Raw genomic sequence first — 16,908 nt, 5'->3', positions numbered from 1 at the left:
AGGTAACCACACACAGTGTTAAGAATCAATGGTTCACAAACTTTTGAACTGGGTCATTTTAATAAATTCAGCTATTTGTTTTTTGTCTTATGGATTATATGTAAACATCTTTTATGTAAAATATCTTACTCAGGACAGTACTAAATAAAAAATAACATGCATTTTGTATGCTCTCTCTTATTTTGTTAAAATTTTGCACATTTTCACAGATTCTGCAAGTGGTTCACATACTTTTTCTTGCAACTGTATATATATCTGCATATTACATATGTAATTCATTTCTGTAATGACATTTATAATTACACTGTTGACCCTTCCTCTTACACCTACCCATACCAGCAAACCTTTCCCGGTTAGCAGCAAAGTGTTTTGCAAAACAACACGAACAAGTTCTCTGTGCCTAACATTTTTTATGCAAATACAAAGTGGTTAAAGACACCTAATATTTTTCTTTACTTTATATTATAGTGGCATCTAAAATTATTAAAACATTATTATCAAAAAAAATAATAAATGTGTAAAACATCTTTGATTCAAAACTAACATTTTAGAACAATAAAGTATAATAATAATAATAAACACTCTTAGCTTAAATGTATTACATTTTTAGCTTAAATAATGTCATTCCATTTAGGTACAATCATTACAGTTGACTTTTGCAACTAATTTTACATTAAATAGGCTTGTACTTGGATGCCTGTATCACCTTTTGCCTTTGCTAGAAAGTTCATATATATAATTTTTTAATACAACAATTTTCAATTTTCCTAGTTTTACATTGGATGTACCACCCGACATGGAAAGTGTACCCTACCCGTACTTCTGAGTAGCTCAAGGAGATCTACAAACCTTTTCATTCTGTCCCAAAGATCAATTGAGGTCCTCTGGATGATGCATTATCATGCTTACCTTTTCACTTTATAATAAAATATCCATGTTTGAAGTTGCGGCACCCTGACATTGAACATACAAATTGCCAGACAAAGGTTTTCAACTATCTCAACAGCTTTAAAACTACTGATATTTATAAAATTCATTTATAGGAAAGGTTTCAAATATAAATAGTATTTTATTTTGAATTTCCTATTATTAAAACACCATTTTAAATAGTTCATTTGCGTGGATGGTTGCACCAAACAAAATAGGTTTTATAGATTAAAGTGATGCAAGTCATGAATTTATCAAAATAAAAAGGAAATAATGCACTTGTACACAAAAATATGCACGTCATGTCATTGACCCATATGGCAATGTCAATGTATTTGGTCTTGCCAGCCTAGATCTGCTACACTGTTGCTGTTGATTATTGCTGCTGCAGAGCAAGTATGGACTTGCAGACACACAGACACACAGACTGAGAGCATGTACGATATGCTGCTACTATAGACATACATAAATCCCTCAATAAAGCAAGAACAAGAAGATGAGACAATACAAGCCAACACACATGCCTGGTGCTGAGAGTACGTAAAACATGTTGCTGCATCAACAGACATAGATAATCCTCATACAGAGACAATAAGAAGACAAAAGGACAATACAGCCCCCCAGACAAGCAGATCTATCTCCAAGAGATATTTACTGCTGCTGCTCTGAAGAGCCATGAGAACTGGATGTTTGCTATCTGTGTTTGCCTGCTTTGCCGAATGGCTTAACATCAAATGGATTGACTTGTGTGTATCTAGACTAGCGAAGCCCAGAGTTATTTAACTAGTGAATCTAGCAATGTGAACCTGGGTGCCATACCCTTAGATTTGTTGTACCATACCATTGACCTAGATGGATCAAATTTATCTAATTAGAATGCACACTATGTGCGGATTTGACACGTTGCAAGCTGATAGAAATGGAAAATAACCCCAAACAACCACCAGAGCAAGCATGCCTGCAATTATTTATATTTTGCTATTTTCGAACAGCATCCAAAAGCACAGCCATGTGACAAACAGCAAATCGTGGAGTAACAAGCAAACCTCAACTTTATTCATGAACAATCCGAAATTTCACTTAAAACATTTTCTCATGCAGGCTACGTTTGCCTGTAACTTCACAACAAGGTTGTCTTCCTTTTGCTGTTGTTGTTATTATTGACTCAAAGTGCATGTTCTCATGCTAGTTTTGCTTATGTTTTATTATTTCTTGCATCTTGCATCATTTTGAACAGGTGTATTTACTGCTGCTGCTATTAACTCAAAATGCATATCCTCATGCTTGCTTGCTTATATGCTCAATTATACACTCCTTGTATCATACACAACTGTAAAACATCAAACGTGGTTTGAACAGGTGTATTTACTGCTGCTGCCATCAACTCAAAATGAATATTCTCATGCTAGCTTTGCTTATGCTTAATTTTTTCTCCTTTCATCATACGCAACTTGTAAACATCAAAGATGATTTTAAATGTCTATTTACAGCTGCTGCTGCTATCAACTCAAAATGCTTACTCATGCTAGCTTGCTTATATGCCTAATTATCCACTCTTTGTAACAACTTGTAAAACATCAGACATGATTTTGAACATATGTATGTTTGTTTCATTGATAAATGCAGACCATGCAACATTGTTTAGTGTTTTGTAATAGTAAAAGAGACACTTATAATAAGCAATTGAATTTCAGAGAAACTGAACCAGATTATTTAAATGGTGAGCAAGCAATCTCATTGGCTGCAGAATCAGCAGAAGCCAATCAATGCCATGCACTATTGATTTGATTACTTGCAGACTGCATGTAAAGGACCTATCAGACCTATATATATAGTTCAGTTATGAAATTCTAAGAGGGCGCAGGCTATATACACACCGATCAGGCATTACATTATGAGCACCTTCCTAATATTGTGTTGGTCCCCCTTTTGCTGCCAAAACAGGCATGGACTCCACTAGACCCCTGAAGGTGTGCTGTGGTATCTGGACCAAGATGTTAGCAGCAGATCCTTTAAGTCCTGTAAGTTGTGAGGTGGAGCCTCCATGGATCGGACTTGTTTGTTCAGCACATCCTAGAGATGCTCGATTGGATTGAGATCTGGGGAATTTGGAGGCCAAGTCATCACCTCAAACTCGTTGTTGTGCTCCTCAAACCATTCCTGAACCATTTTTGCTTTGTGGCAGGAGCATTATCCTGCTGAAAGAGGCCACAGACACCAGGGAATACTGTTTCCATGAAAGGGTGTACATGGTAGGTGGTACGTAACATCCACATGGATGGCAGGACCCAAGGTTTCCCAGCAGAACATTGCCCAAAGCATCACACTGCCTCCGTCGGCTTGCCTTCTTCCCATAGTGCATCCTGGTGTCATGTGTTCCCCAGGTAAGAGACGCACACTCACCCGGCCATCCACGTGATGTAAAAGAAAACGTGATTCATCAGACCAGGCCACCTTCTTCCATTGCTCCGTGGTCCAGTTCTGATGCTCAAGTGCCCACTATCGGCGGTGGACAGGGGTCAGCATGGGCACCCTGACTGGTCAGTGGCTATGCAGCTCCATACGCTACAAACTGTGATGCTCTGTGTATTCTGACACCTTTCTATCAGAACCAGCATTAACTTCTTGAGCAATCTGAGCTACAGTAGCTCGTCTGTTGGATCGGACCACACGGGCCAGCCTTCGCTCCCCACGTGCATTAATGACCCTCGGCCGCACATGACCCTGTCGCCGGTTCACCACTGTTCCTTCCTTGGACCACTTTTGATAGATACTGACCACTGCAGACCGGGAACACCCCGCAAGAGCTGCAGTTTTGGAGATGCTCTGACCCAGTCGTCTAGCCATCACAATTTGGTCCTTGTCAAACTCGCTCAAATCCTTACGCTTGCCCATTTTTCCTGCTTCTAACACATCGACTTTGAGGACAAAATGTTCACTTGCTGCCTAATATATCCACCCACTAACAGGTGCCGTGATGAAGAGATAATCAGTGTTATTCACTTCACCTGTCAGTGCTCATAATGTTATGCCTGATCGGTGTATATTCAATTTCAAGTTGATGAAAATGAATGTAGCATAGTTAAATGAATGAATAAATGAATGAATGAATGCATAGTTGGGTCATTAAGGCTTTTTCTGTAAAAAAAATAAATAATCGTTACCTTTCAATCAAAGTGAGTTGAAGAAGCGTGGTTTTCAAAGAACAAGGAGACACAAAGCTTCACCCCACTGATCTACAAAAACAATTTGCAACTCTCAAAGTAACACATTTTCCTTCATACTGTTTCTAGAGTAATAATAATAATAAAAAATCCCCCCCCCTTATTTCCTCTGAAACTACAGATGATGCTGTCTCACGAGACTGTCCCATGGCACATCTGCTGCTTCATTAATACCATAATAAGCAATTTCCCCCTTCATCCTCTCCATAGTCAAAGGAGAAGAAGAAAACTCTGGCAGTGGCACACAGCTTGCTTGTGTGAGCATGTATCTCAAGTTAGGCCAAATTGTCAGTTTCCTCACTACCTGTCCTTCATATTTCAAGACAAAAATTGAAGTGAAATGTCTTTTATAGCATCCTAAAGTGGTTTCTATGCTCTCAGCTATATTGGAGCATGGAAGCAGGCATGGGGTGGAGAAAACTGGAAAGAAAAAGCGAGCAAGAATGGAACCAATATGGATGGATTTGCATGTTGAGCATTTGGCCAGACTTACAGCTTGAGAACTCCAGGGGACATGAATGTTCATCCATTGGAAAGTTATTCAGTTTAAGCTGGCATTCTGCATCAATGGTCAACCTACAGAAAGAAATTTCCTTAATTAAAAATCTCTTTATAAGCCACTTCATTAGCATACCCGTAACACAACATTTATCATCTACAGTGCTAGAATACATGATATACTGTACATGGCACAACAATAAAACGAATGACAAAACATGCCGCTGAGAGTTGGCATCAAATGCAATTATGGCAGGCGTGCTTCATAATTGTTATAACTGGATAAATGCTTTCTGGAAGAATGTAATTAGACTAGAGTTGCATAATGAATCATTTAAAGAAGTCAGGGTGAACATTAAACCGGGATCACTTGTTAAGTGTTTTTATTACAAAAGCTACCCAGATAGCAAGGTGATATTAAAGCAATGTTTAGTTTTCATCCAAACCATCATTTTGTTTGAGATTGACGTTTCAGTGTTTAAAGTATGTTGGATCAGCATTGAAATTTTGATGAAAGCCAACAGCACACATGGGTGATGCAAGTGACATGGAACTAGCATTGATTTGTAGCTTATAAACACAAGATCATGCGATTATGTATCTCTAGAGGCCGTTCCCCAATCAATGGGCCGTTTTCAAACTAAGAAGGGCACTTAACCCGATTTGCTCTAAACCACTGGGGGATTGGTTTAGGGGTGGGGTTAGGGATGTGTCATGGTTCTGTTTAGTTAGTTTCATTTTTATGGACTTTTAGTTTGTTATTTTGTCACGTGTTCCTTTGTTCAGTTTCCCGCCACTCTTTAGTTGTCACTGAGATTCATTTAATCTGCACAAGTGTTAATCATTTATTTAAGTTGTATTTAAGTTGCAGACTTTTCAGTTCCCAGTTGTCCGGTCACATCTATCTCAGAGGTTGTGTTTTGTCTGCCTGGCTGTTTGGATGGCCTTTGCAGTGGATTATTAAAGACTTTTGAAACTTAATAATCATCTTTTTGTTCTTCCTTCAACCTTGTGTGACATTTTGAGCTTTCATGATTTTAGCAAGTCGGTAAAGCTGTTAAAAATCCCCGTCGTGGTTTGAAATGCCCACTGATTGTGAAATGCCCATTTTGGTTCTGTATATGTACTTCTCAGTAGTCTATTAGATGCTTCTGCTTTAGAGAGAAAACAGGAGCATCCTATAAAGAAATCTTGTTTGTTGAACCGCCTAAAATACGATTTCTCTGGCACAATTTCAAATGGTGCATCTACTCAATATTTCTGTCCTCCTTCGTTTTACTGGCTTGTTTTTCTGTTTATTGATTTTGTATTCTGACTGTGATACATTAATTTTAATGTGATTATTGTTTAAATAAACTATATATTTTTCTTGCTTTAGTAAGATTTATTAGAAATGTATTGATGTTCCAGCAACAATTAGCAGATTGCTTGAAGAGTAATGGCAGATGCATGAGCAAAAATATTAGACTTTATACATAGCCCATGTGTTGCATCTATTACTCAATTAATATATTTTTAATCACTTTTATTTTAATAAAAGGTGGCCCCCCTGGAGCAAGACTGGACACCCCTTCCATTGCTTCTCCAATTACAAATATATATTGTAGAAACTAGATATTAAAGCATTAACAATTTTAGATTCATAATTTTAAAATGTATATCTATTATTTTGTTTGTGTTAAACACACTTTTTCAAATTTCTCAACACAGTGTTTGATTTGAGGGAAAAAATTACAAAAAGCATCCCCTCTGTAAAACATAAATTAACTAAAAAAAAAAAAAGATAATTCACAGACTACAATAAAACGGTGAATGGCCAATAGGTCAGGCAAGTTTTTGTCAGTTTCACGCTCTTCAAAAATGGCCAAAAGGACGGTTCAAGGACATCTTTTGACATTCTTTAAAAAAGAGAACAGAAGGTATGTTGACAGTCTTTCAGGACATTCACTTGACACGAAATTAGAAAGAATAAGTACATAAGGTACATTGATTCAATAAGGGATGTTGTCGAGTTATTGAAAATTAATGCAATCAACAAGGTGGTAATACACACATGCATATGTTAGGTAAATGTGTGTGTTTATTTCCAAAATAGTCACGTTTTGATGCACTGTGTATTCTGACACCCCCCAATCCCTCCCATCCCCCCCATTCCATGCCATGACTACACACACACACACCCAGTACACCCAAACACATGCTCATGACTCATATGTTGTATCACTAATAAACATCATAAATATTAGTGATACATATCTATAAAATAAATCATAAATATTAGTGGTGAAATAAAGATCACTAATAATGGCTATTCAGGTGAGGTGACTCAGTCTTTTCTGGCCCATTGTCAGGGGCGAATTCAGGATCACCGCTGACAGAAATAAATACTGGTTATATAAGGGGATTTTAAATTATGCACCATTTATCATCTGTAATACCATGGTGTAACCACTAGATGGCTGTATAGCCCTATATATAAATATATAAACATGGCTGTGTATTCTCTACAATGGTGGATGAAGTACACAAATCAAGTACTTGAGTAAAAGTACAGATACCCTAATAAAATATTACTAGTAAAAGGTGAGAAGTACTTGATTTTTATTGTACTTAAATATTGAGTAAAATGTACTGATTGATGAATGTTTATTTATTTTGCTATTTTATATACTTCCTACTGCTCAAAATATGTGTACAGGGAGGGGGTATAATGTACTAATGTACTTAAATAGGTTATAGCTCAATATGACATCATTGTAAATTATTATGAATTTTCAAGTAGCCAGCATTAGTCAATAAGGAAGATTATGCAGACACTTTATTTTATTACCAAAACTTGTTATACACTGATAATGACTACTGATAATTTCTGATAATTCAGTTATCAGTGAAAATAAAATGAGAGGGGATACGAGTGAAAATAAAATAATGTGCAAACAAGTGAAAATAACCCAATATACCATATAGTAGGCCTATAAAAATGAGCAAAAACAAAATGTGTGTAAATATATGTTAAATAAACATATATTTAAACATACAATATAAAGACAGACCTCACACAGGGCAAAATGTGTTAACATTTTAAAGGCACAGTATGTAAGTTTTGCCACTAGAGGTCGCTTATTCAAAACAATAACAAAGACATCTTGATGATGCAGTGCATGAGCGTGGAATCACAGGAGAATCCACAGCTGATGGAAATCAATCTGACGGGACTCAGGTAGAAATTATGTTCATGGATGAGCTAATGTAATAAAATTGTATTAATGTTACTGCAGTATGAAGCAGGGCGGGGCAGAGAGCCGTGGGAGCGGAGCGAGGTCGGTGCAGTGAATGCTAATAGCCATGTTTCCACTGTCGGGCCAAAAGTGAGCGAGCTAGTGCATGCCAGGGCCAGTCGCGTTTCCACTGTCACTTCCAGGGCTTGATCGGGCCTCATTGGGGCTTCCTTGAAGCCAGTGGTTTTTGAGATAATGATAAATACCAGTTTGATTCAGAATGATTGATGTGCACTCCCGACACAAATTAATAAATTACCGTCACTGTAACATTTTTTTTCTTGTAAATCATTTGTTAAATATCGATGCATGGAGAATTAATTATATAAATAAAGACCAAATGTTCGCTTCTGCTATGTTTATTTTGTGATCTAGCTAGTTTTCAGTCAGCTGGTGAAATAATGGGGTTGCATGACGGCGTTCTATGGCAGCGTGTTAGGGCAGCGCCTCCTGCCTACATCTTCACTGAACTTGAACATTTGATCACTAAAATTCACATTATTTTATTTTATTCAATTCTAATTTAATTTAATTCAACACAAAAAGTGACCTGTTTGAATACTGGTTACTTTATTTGTCTAATTAAATTGTGGGTTAACACAGCGCTGTTTCAAGTGATCAAAAGAATCATACTAAAAATACATTTGAGTTTGTTGAATGTTATGTTGTTTAACATTACAATATACATTAGTTTAGTGGCTGGCATGAGGCACTTGTTGCACATTGCAGTAAGCTAGATTGATATTAGAATATCATATTATTAAAACCTGGATGACTGTGCTGATAAATGGCATGCAATTAATGTTAAAATATACTGTATGGTAGAGAAAATGCTGTATTACTGTTACTACAAATAAAATAAATCTTCCTGATTTTGCCATGTTAGCCACTTGACAAAATAGGGTTGTCTCCTAGGCATAATACAAACATGTGTCTTGTGGCAAATCAAGAAAACAAGAGATTCAAGATTAGAGAAAACTTTATTTCTGTTGATAAAGGTTTCCAAACAGTTGCTCACCTGTCTAATAAAACACATACAAGATCGGCATCTCTCTCTAGTTCAAGTTTGTCGCAAAGCTCTCTCCATCTTGGAAATTCCACACCAACATTGATCCTCGTTTTACCTCTCTCTCTTATCCCAAAATAATCTTGGGCTGTCATTGTCGAGGTGGATGCTTCTGATGTCAGGGTAGGTGCGGTCCTGTCTCAGCGGTCCCCTATGGATGGGAGGGTACATCCCTGTGCTTACTTCTCCCATCGACTGAGCGTATCTCCCAGCAGAGCGTGTCTACGACATTGGTAACAGCTGTTGGCTGTCAGTTTGGCTTTGGAGGAGTGGCGCCACTGGTTGGCGGTGTCGGTGCAACCCTTTTTGGTTTGGACTGACCATAAAAACCTTGAATATATTCGCTCGGCCCAGAGGTTAAATTCTCGTCAGGCCTGCTGGGCACTCTTTTTTGGCCGGTTTAGCTTCACACTTTCTAAGAATGTCAAACTTGACACCCTCTCTTGGATGTTTGGGGCCCCCGGAGGGGAAACACTGACCGATACTATCCTCCCTAGAGGAGTGGTGGTGTGGTCCCTTTCCTGGGCATCGAACGGCGAGTGGAGGAGGCTGGTCGTCAGTGTGAAGTGCCGAGGGAGTGTCCTGTTGGTCAACTATTTGTGCCGGTGGCACTGCACCCTGAAGTCCTTTAGTAGGGAAACTCATCCAAGCTGACCTGTCACCCGAGGAATTCAGAGGTTTTGGTGGCCCTCCATGGGCCCGGGCATCAGGCAGTTTGTGTTGGCTTGCTCTACTTGTGCCCAGAACAAGACTTCAAACCATCCACCTGTTGGTCTGCTCCAGCCCCTACCCATTCCCTCTTGCCCTTGGTCATATTTGGCCCTTGATTTTGTCACTGGCTTTCCATCCTCGAGACGTAACACTGTGATCCTGACAGTAGTGGACCACTTCTCTAAAGCCCAAAGTATACTTCGGACATTCATGTCTGCTGAATTTCTTCATCAGGAGGGCTTGCGGATGTCCACACACCCTGTCCGTGTGCAGCCCAATTTTTGAGAATGTGCGGACAATGCGTATACAAATGCACATGCGCAAAAAGGACAGTTTCGTTTTGCCATTTTGTTTCCCTGTTTTGTTTTCTTTTGTGCATTTTCCTCTGTTGATCTCGCTAGGTTTTCTCTCTGCACGCGGCTGGTATTCAGCTCACTGGTCCCGTTTTCCCACTCCAGTCTCTCGCCTCTCATCAGCGTGCAATCTCTCCGCTGCCCCTCCCCCTCTGCCTGGTGCCCCAGCTGTTCTCCCGCTGCCTGAGCTTTGCGCTCCGCTTCACCATATAAGTAGACGGACTTCCAACGTTCTCTGGATCTGTTTGCCTGTTGGTTTCTGCTGGATCTGTTCATCTGTTTGCTATCACTGCCTATATTTTGGTTTAAACTGTTGTTTGAGCCTGCAACTGAATCCAAGTCTTGACTTCCTGACATGGGTCATTTGATTCACTTGCACATTTTCACTTAATGCGGTTATCTTTGGTGACAGAACCCGCTGCAAACGATAGCAAATAATTGTGGTCCATCACGAATGTGCAAAACAAACAACAGAGTAGCTAGACGCTACAACTACTACTTTCACAATTTTTCAGGAAGCACACAGTTTCCATGGTTTCTATGAAAGTAAAATGGATATGATGCCATCGACAGGGAGGCATAAACAGCTTTGAACTCAAAGGTGGGATTTTGAACCCAAACTGTTGAAAACAGGTACATTTTGATGGAGTAATGATAAAGGAACAACTATCATTCAAACTTTAATGAATAGGAGACAAGCAATCTCTGGATGAAATGGGGAAGCATGGCAGAACGACGATAACAGCAGCGGTTAGGCAAAACTGTGCTGTGAATGAGTCAGAGTGGGTGGATTTAGATGAAAATGAGAGTGAAGACCATATGGAGAATAGTCAGGGAAATGAAAAATCAGGGGAGAAATGAGAAAACTCCTTTGAAAAAGCTGCAACAAGGAAAGTCAAAGTGGTGATGAATAACTCTGAAGCAAGGAATGGTAAAGGATTTGTAAAGAGGATGATAAATTTAAGGTAATACATAGATTTAGTGAAGAAAAATGTTTGAATGCCATGAGCCCAGTGAAGTTGGCTGCAATATTAAAAAATCAAGTAGGTGAGGTAAAAATTGCCAAAGTATTGAGAGATGCACTGCAAAAAATGCTTTTCTTACTTAGATTTTTTGTCTTGTTTTCAGTCCAAATATCTACAAATTCTTAAATCAAGAAGCATTTTCTAGACAAGTAAAAATGATTGTCGTTTTCAGACAAAATAAGTCAAAAGTGAGTTTTTTTTTTTTCTCAAAACAAGCAAAATAATCTGCCAATGGGGTAAGCAAAATAATCTTGTTTTTGGTTTGAAATAAGATTATTTTGCTTACCCAATTGGCAGATTATTTTGCTCACTTAATAACTCACTTAATTTTGACTTATTTTTTTTTCTGAAAAAAAAAAAGACAATAATTTTAAATTGTAATTTAAAATTAAATAATTTTAAAATGCTTCTTGATTTAAGAATTTTTAGATATTTGGACTAGAAACAAGACAAAAACGAAAAGCATTTTTTGCAGTGTGGGAATTTACTAATCATTTGTAATAATTAAGAACTTGTGGGATAAAAAGAAGTAGGAATACATAAAGTGACTGTGTGGAGCTGTGTGGAGAAGAGCTACAAGTGGAATAGAGGAGTGATTTAACTGTATACACATCGATTTTACTATGGATGTAATAAAAGCAACTCTGAAAGGAAAGAAACTGAAGGATGCCTAAAGATTACATTTGGAGTTTGAAGAAGAAACTCTCCCAAACAGTAAATTTAGAACACATGACATATAATGTGAGGGAATATGTCCCTAAACATATGAGATGCTTTAACTGTCAAAGATATAGGCATACTGCTCTGACATGCAAAGGGAAAAGAAGGTGTGCTAGATGTGGAGAGAATTATGAAAATGAGGAAATATGGAAATATGGAAGTCATTGGGGCCCATCAACTATTTGGTTACCCATATTCTTCAAAATATCTTCTTTTGTGTTCAGCAAAAAACAGAGAGGATATAGATAATAGTAAAGGCAGCAGTAAACCATCTGAACATTACTGAATTATCATGGGAAGAGGTGATGAATGAGCCAAGTGCTCAGATAAGTCAAGAAGCCTCATTTGTTGGCTGACTTTATGGTTCTTCTATTACAATGAAATGCAAGAAGCTTCGTGACAAAAGGACAAGAGCTTAAAAATGTATTGAAGAGTCACTGCATACTTGATGTTGTTTACAAGTAGACAAGAAACAGGGTTGAAACCTAACTTGGATGTTAAAATTTATTGAGCTATTAGTAAAGAAAAAGAATAATAATATATTGGAATAGAATTATGGACTAAAAAAGGACAGTTTACCATTGTCCACTATTATAACCCTTGCAGATTAGATATTACATATTAAGTCAGATTCATGGAAAAGCTAGGAATTTTTTTTTTTTTTTTGTGGAGACTTCAATGCTCATAGTGCATTATGGGAGGGGAAAACTTACATATGGGCAGATAATAAAACAGTTATTGGAGAATAGTAATATGGTGTGTCTTAATGATGAAAGAGGAACAAGAATAGACATACACATGGGTAACAACTCAGCATTTGATTTAACACTGGCGTCAAAAGAGGTGGCAGGGATTTGCAAGTGGGAGATAAGGGAAGACTCAACAATTGGTATTGATAATTACCCAATATTCAGTAAAATATATGTAGACAGAGATGAGAAGGTAGAGGAAAGAGAGATAAAATGGATATTTAGTAGGGTAAAATGGGTGTAAGGGGTCTGTGTCTTTAGTTTGTTTGGAGTTTAGTTTTTGTACTGGTTTCTTGGTTTCTGTTAATCTCCTGTTGTAGCATTTGATTTACCCTCATGTGTCACACCTGTGTTCAATCAATTACCTTGTTTCCTCCCTTTGTTAATGTTAGTATATACAGCCCTGAGTTTGTAGTGTTAGTTGTCTGATCTTGTCATTGTTTTATGGTCGTTCTTTTTTTTTTGTTCTTTTGTTGACAGAAGATCAGTCCATTTACACTTGGATCTAGCGGCAGTACAAATCCTTTTCTCGCAGGGGAATTGCTTCCTCGAAGTGCACATACAGGACTTCTTGGATCTCTACCATCTAGTCTATTATGATGAGGACAACCTGTGTAGGTTTTTCATCACGAAGCCTAACAAAATGTCTGACCAGGTGCGTAAGACCGGCAACACTGCCCGTCCCCATGGGAGTGCTGGTGGAATATGAGGGGATGGAGTGGAGCCCTGTCTCTACTGCCAAGGTGGAAGTAAGTGCACTGAACTCTGTACCCCTGATAATTTTGCAGAAGTTTTTTTTGCCTGTTTCATCTTCCTGCACCGAGCCTATTTCTTCGCCCAGCAACATGTCATTGATGTTGTTGATGTTCATGCCCTGCCTCTCACGCCCTCTGCCTGTTCCACGTTGGCCAGAGAGGACATTCCTGAATTAACTGCATGTCCTATGTCGGCCAAGGATGCTATTCCCGAATTATCTGCCTTTTTCGTGACGGCCAAGTAAGATGTTCCTGAATTATCTGCCTGTTCCTTGTCAGCCAAGGAAGTTGTTTTTAGACCCTCTGTTTGTCCAGTATTGGCCAGGAAGGCTGTTTTGCAATCTGCCCACACTGCACAGCTCTTCAGTCCTGTCTTTACTGTCTCTTATCAGCCATTCATCTCCTCCTACACCTCCTGCACTGAGCAGGAGCTCAGCTCAGCCCTGGATTATCGACCATCTATCTCCACCTAGAACCTGCAGGCTTGTCATTCCACCTTGGCCTGTCGACCTGCCGGCTCCGCTTTGGATTCTCACTCCCTTGGTTCCACCTGGGACCATCGTCCCTATGACTCCACTGGGCTTCCTCGTCTTCCTGTCGTCCCTGCCAGATTTCCACCGTGGCTCCTCCCGCCTTCGACTCCACCCTGGGACTGCATCCTGGATCTCCTGCTGGGGGTAACTCCCTTGCTCCTCCCGCCTTCGAAAGATGCAGTTCCCTTTCAAGGGATCTCTACGCTGCACCTGAGTGATGCTATGGAAACACCCATGCATGATTTCATCTGAAGCACGTATTCAACAAACTCCAATGTCATTGGTGCAATATCACCCCATGACAGGTGATGGTGTACCGTGGAAGCTATAAAGGAAACCCAAAACACAACAGTGTCAGCTATTTGGTGTTGTTTGTCATGGATCAGATCAAGGGGGTCACAAATGGAGCTGGCAGAGGAGTTTGAGATGGGCCTTTCCCTTTTTCAGCTTTCACCTGCTGGCTCCAGTGAAGCTCTCAGGAAGCACGCTTTGTGGTTTCTTCCACCCTGAGTGAAGGCCTGATGTTGACGTTATCCAGTTCTGAGGGGGCAGATATTGTCAGCATCAAGGCAGGGGAGTTTGAGGAGTTGCCAGCCCTCTCCCCTGCTTATGAAGAGTTAGTAGAGGTTGTGACTCATGCCATCGCAAAGTTAAACATCAACTGGCTGGCCGAGAAGCAGGAAGTCCATCGAAAAGCAAGCTAAATGAGTGTTCTAGCCAGCTTGAGTGTGGTTCACGACCTTTTATCTCTTCTGCATGGCCCTCCTTGGGATATTCCTGTCAGTAGGGACCTTCTGTTACAGGCCGGGGGAACAATCTATCATCCCCAGCCGGAGATGTGAAAGCTGTAGGTTTGGCCCCTGAGAAGGACAAACTCCTGAACTCTGGTCTCTCAACTCAGGTTGTTGAGACCATCCTAAACTCCAGAGCTCCCTCTGGAGGAAACTGTACACCTTAAACTGGAGAGTCTTCACTTTATCGTGCACCTCTAGGTGATGGCTCTTTGGGAAGACACCATCTAGTATTTAATTTCTTTTGTGTCACTCTGAAGTTAAGGCCTCCTACACGTGAGAGTCTCAGTCTGGGGTTTGGCTGTGGTTCTAGAGGGGTTGTCCCTGGCACCCTTTGAGCCCAATGACTCTGTTTCAGAGAAGTTCCTCACTCTCATGATGGCTTTTCTGTTCACTATTACTTCCCTCAAGAGGGTAGGAGAACTGCAGGCCCTGTCAGTTGCCTCTTGCTTAGAATTTGCTTCTGGTAAGGTCAAAGCAATCCTTCACCCTGGACCAGGATGTGTGCCTAAGGTTCCAACCAACATTGCATGCTCAGTAATCTTTGAGGCCTATAATCCTCCTCATTTCATGTCAACAGACCAAGAGAAACAAAACCCACTTTGCCTTGTAAGGGCTCTTGAGTGTTGCATCCATCAGACTCAGTGGCGTAAGGTGTAAGAACAAGTGCTGTATGCTTTGGTTCACCCAGGCGGGGTTACCCGGCTTCTAAGCAGACATTAAGTAATTGGATTTTTTAGGCTATTTCTACGGCCTATGAGGCACGTGACCTTCCTTTGCCTCTGGCTGTGACTGGCTGGCTCTGGCTCCAAGAGGTGTGTGATGTGGCGGTCTGGGCCTCTCCGCACACATTCATCAGATTTTATAGCCAGGATTTGGACTCTACTCAAGGATCTCAAGTGCTCTCAAACTAAGCTGTGCTCAGGTGACTCACACTAGGACAGGCATCTCGAAAGTATGGTGCAGTGGGTATTTCATTCCTATAGTGTCATCACTCAGATGCAGCGTAGAGTTCCCTCGAAAGGGAATGTCTCAGTTACGACTGTAACCATGTTTCCCTGAGAAGGGAACCAGGCGTTGTGACGCCTTGCCATACGTCCTGCATGCCTGTGAGTGCCAATCAGTTCTGGGTATCCTTTCTAGCTTCCGTGGCACTCCGTCAAGTGCCAGAGGTGACGTTGCACCAATGACAATGGAGTTTGTTGAATATGTGCTTCAGACGCAGTCAAGCAGGAGCATTCTCATAGCATCGTCACTCAGACGCAGCATCTCGTTCCCTTCTCAGGGAACCATGGTTACAGTCATAACCAAGGCGTTATCCTAGCCATAATAAAACCGGGAAAGTATCAGGCAATTCCAACAAGTTACAGGCCAATTACATCATAAATAAAGATAAATGTTACCACCTTATCAGAGTAAATTTAGGAAAGGATGGGGAACAATGGATCCAGTAGTTTGTTTTGGGAAAAGAAATTATAAAAGTCCAAATTAGCAAGGAATCAGTAATGGAATTATTCTTGGATGTAGAAAAGGTTTAGGATATGGTATGGAAAGAGGAATTGCTGATTAAGCTAGATAAAATTGAAATAAAGGGAAGAACTGTTCATTGGATTATTTTTTTTTATTATTAATAAGAAATATATATATAGATTCTGAATGAGGTGCAAGTAAAAGAGCTTTGAGAGATATTTATGTTGCTTTAATAAGACCAGTTTGGATTAAGATTCACTGTTTGAGTATGGAAGTTTATAGATCAGTATGGAAGTTTATAGATCAGCTGCAAATACATTACTAAAGTAACTGGAAGTAATACAAGCTCTGAGAATATGATGTTGGGCTATTAAGTCCTCTACAGCTATTGCAATCCAAGTAGAGATGTAAGTAAGAAAAGTAAGAAAGCAAAAAGGGAGAGTACGTTGTTTGGCAAATAAAATGGCAAAAGTAATGGGATTACAAGAAAAAGGTATAGTCCCACAGTTCCTTATCTAGTGGTGCCATCATGGTTATTTCTCCCACTATTTTTACATTTGCACATACAAAAAGAAATAAAGGTAAAGGAAATTAGACAGATATAGTTGATTAAGAACAATGGATAATTATTTTATTACTATATTCAAAGATGGATCAAAGAAACCTGAAATGGATATATTGGCTTTGCTTTCATTATTCCAGATTTGATTTCAGATTTATTTAGACTACATCATATAGAAACAGGAGTCAAGTTTATGTGGATTCCAGCTCATATGGGCATTGAGGGGAGTGAGATGGCAGACTCTCT

The 16,908-nt window shown here is 39.5% G+C and overlaps 1 protein-coding gene across 1 annotated transcript in view; it reads right to left on the bottom strand.

The window, feature by feature from the left end:
* gabrg2 (gamma-aminobutyric acid type A receptor subunit gamma2) overlaps positions 1–16,908 on the bottom strand; it is a 97,999-nt gene that overhangs the window by 45,876 nt on the left and 35,215 nt on the right. Inside the window, exon 5 of the mRNA XM_051878330.1 lies at positions 4,645–4,727. Coding sequence (XP_051734290.1) covers positions 4,645–4,727 — 83 coding nt within the window. The remainder of the gene's footprint in view (positions 1–4,644; positions 4,728–16,908) is intronic.

Source organism: Ctenopharyngodon idella, chromosome 21, assembly GCF_019924925.1.
Source record: "Ctenopharyngodon idella isolate HZGC_01 chromosome 21, HZGC01, whole genome shotgun sequence".
NCBI lineage: Eukaryota > Metazoa > Chordata > Actinopteri > Cypriniformes > Xenocyprididae > Ctenopharyngodon > Ctenopharyngodon idella.
Note: the sequence above shows the minus strand (reverse complement) of the source record. Positions and strands in the feature narration are given on the sequence as shown.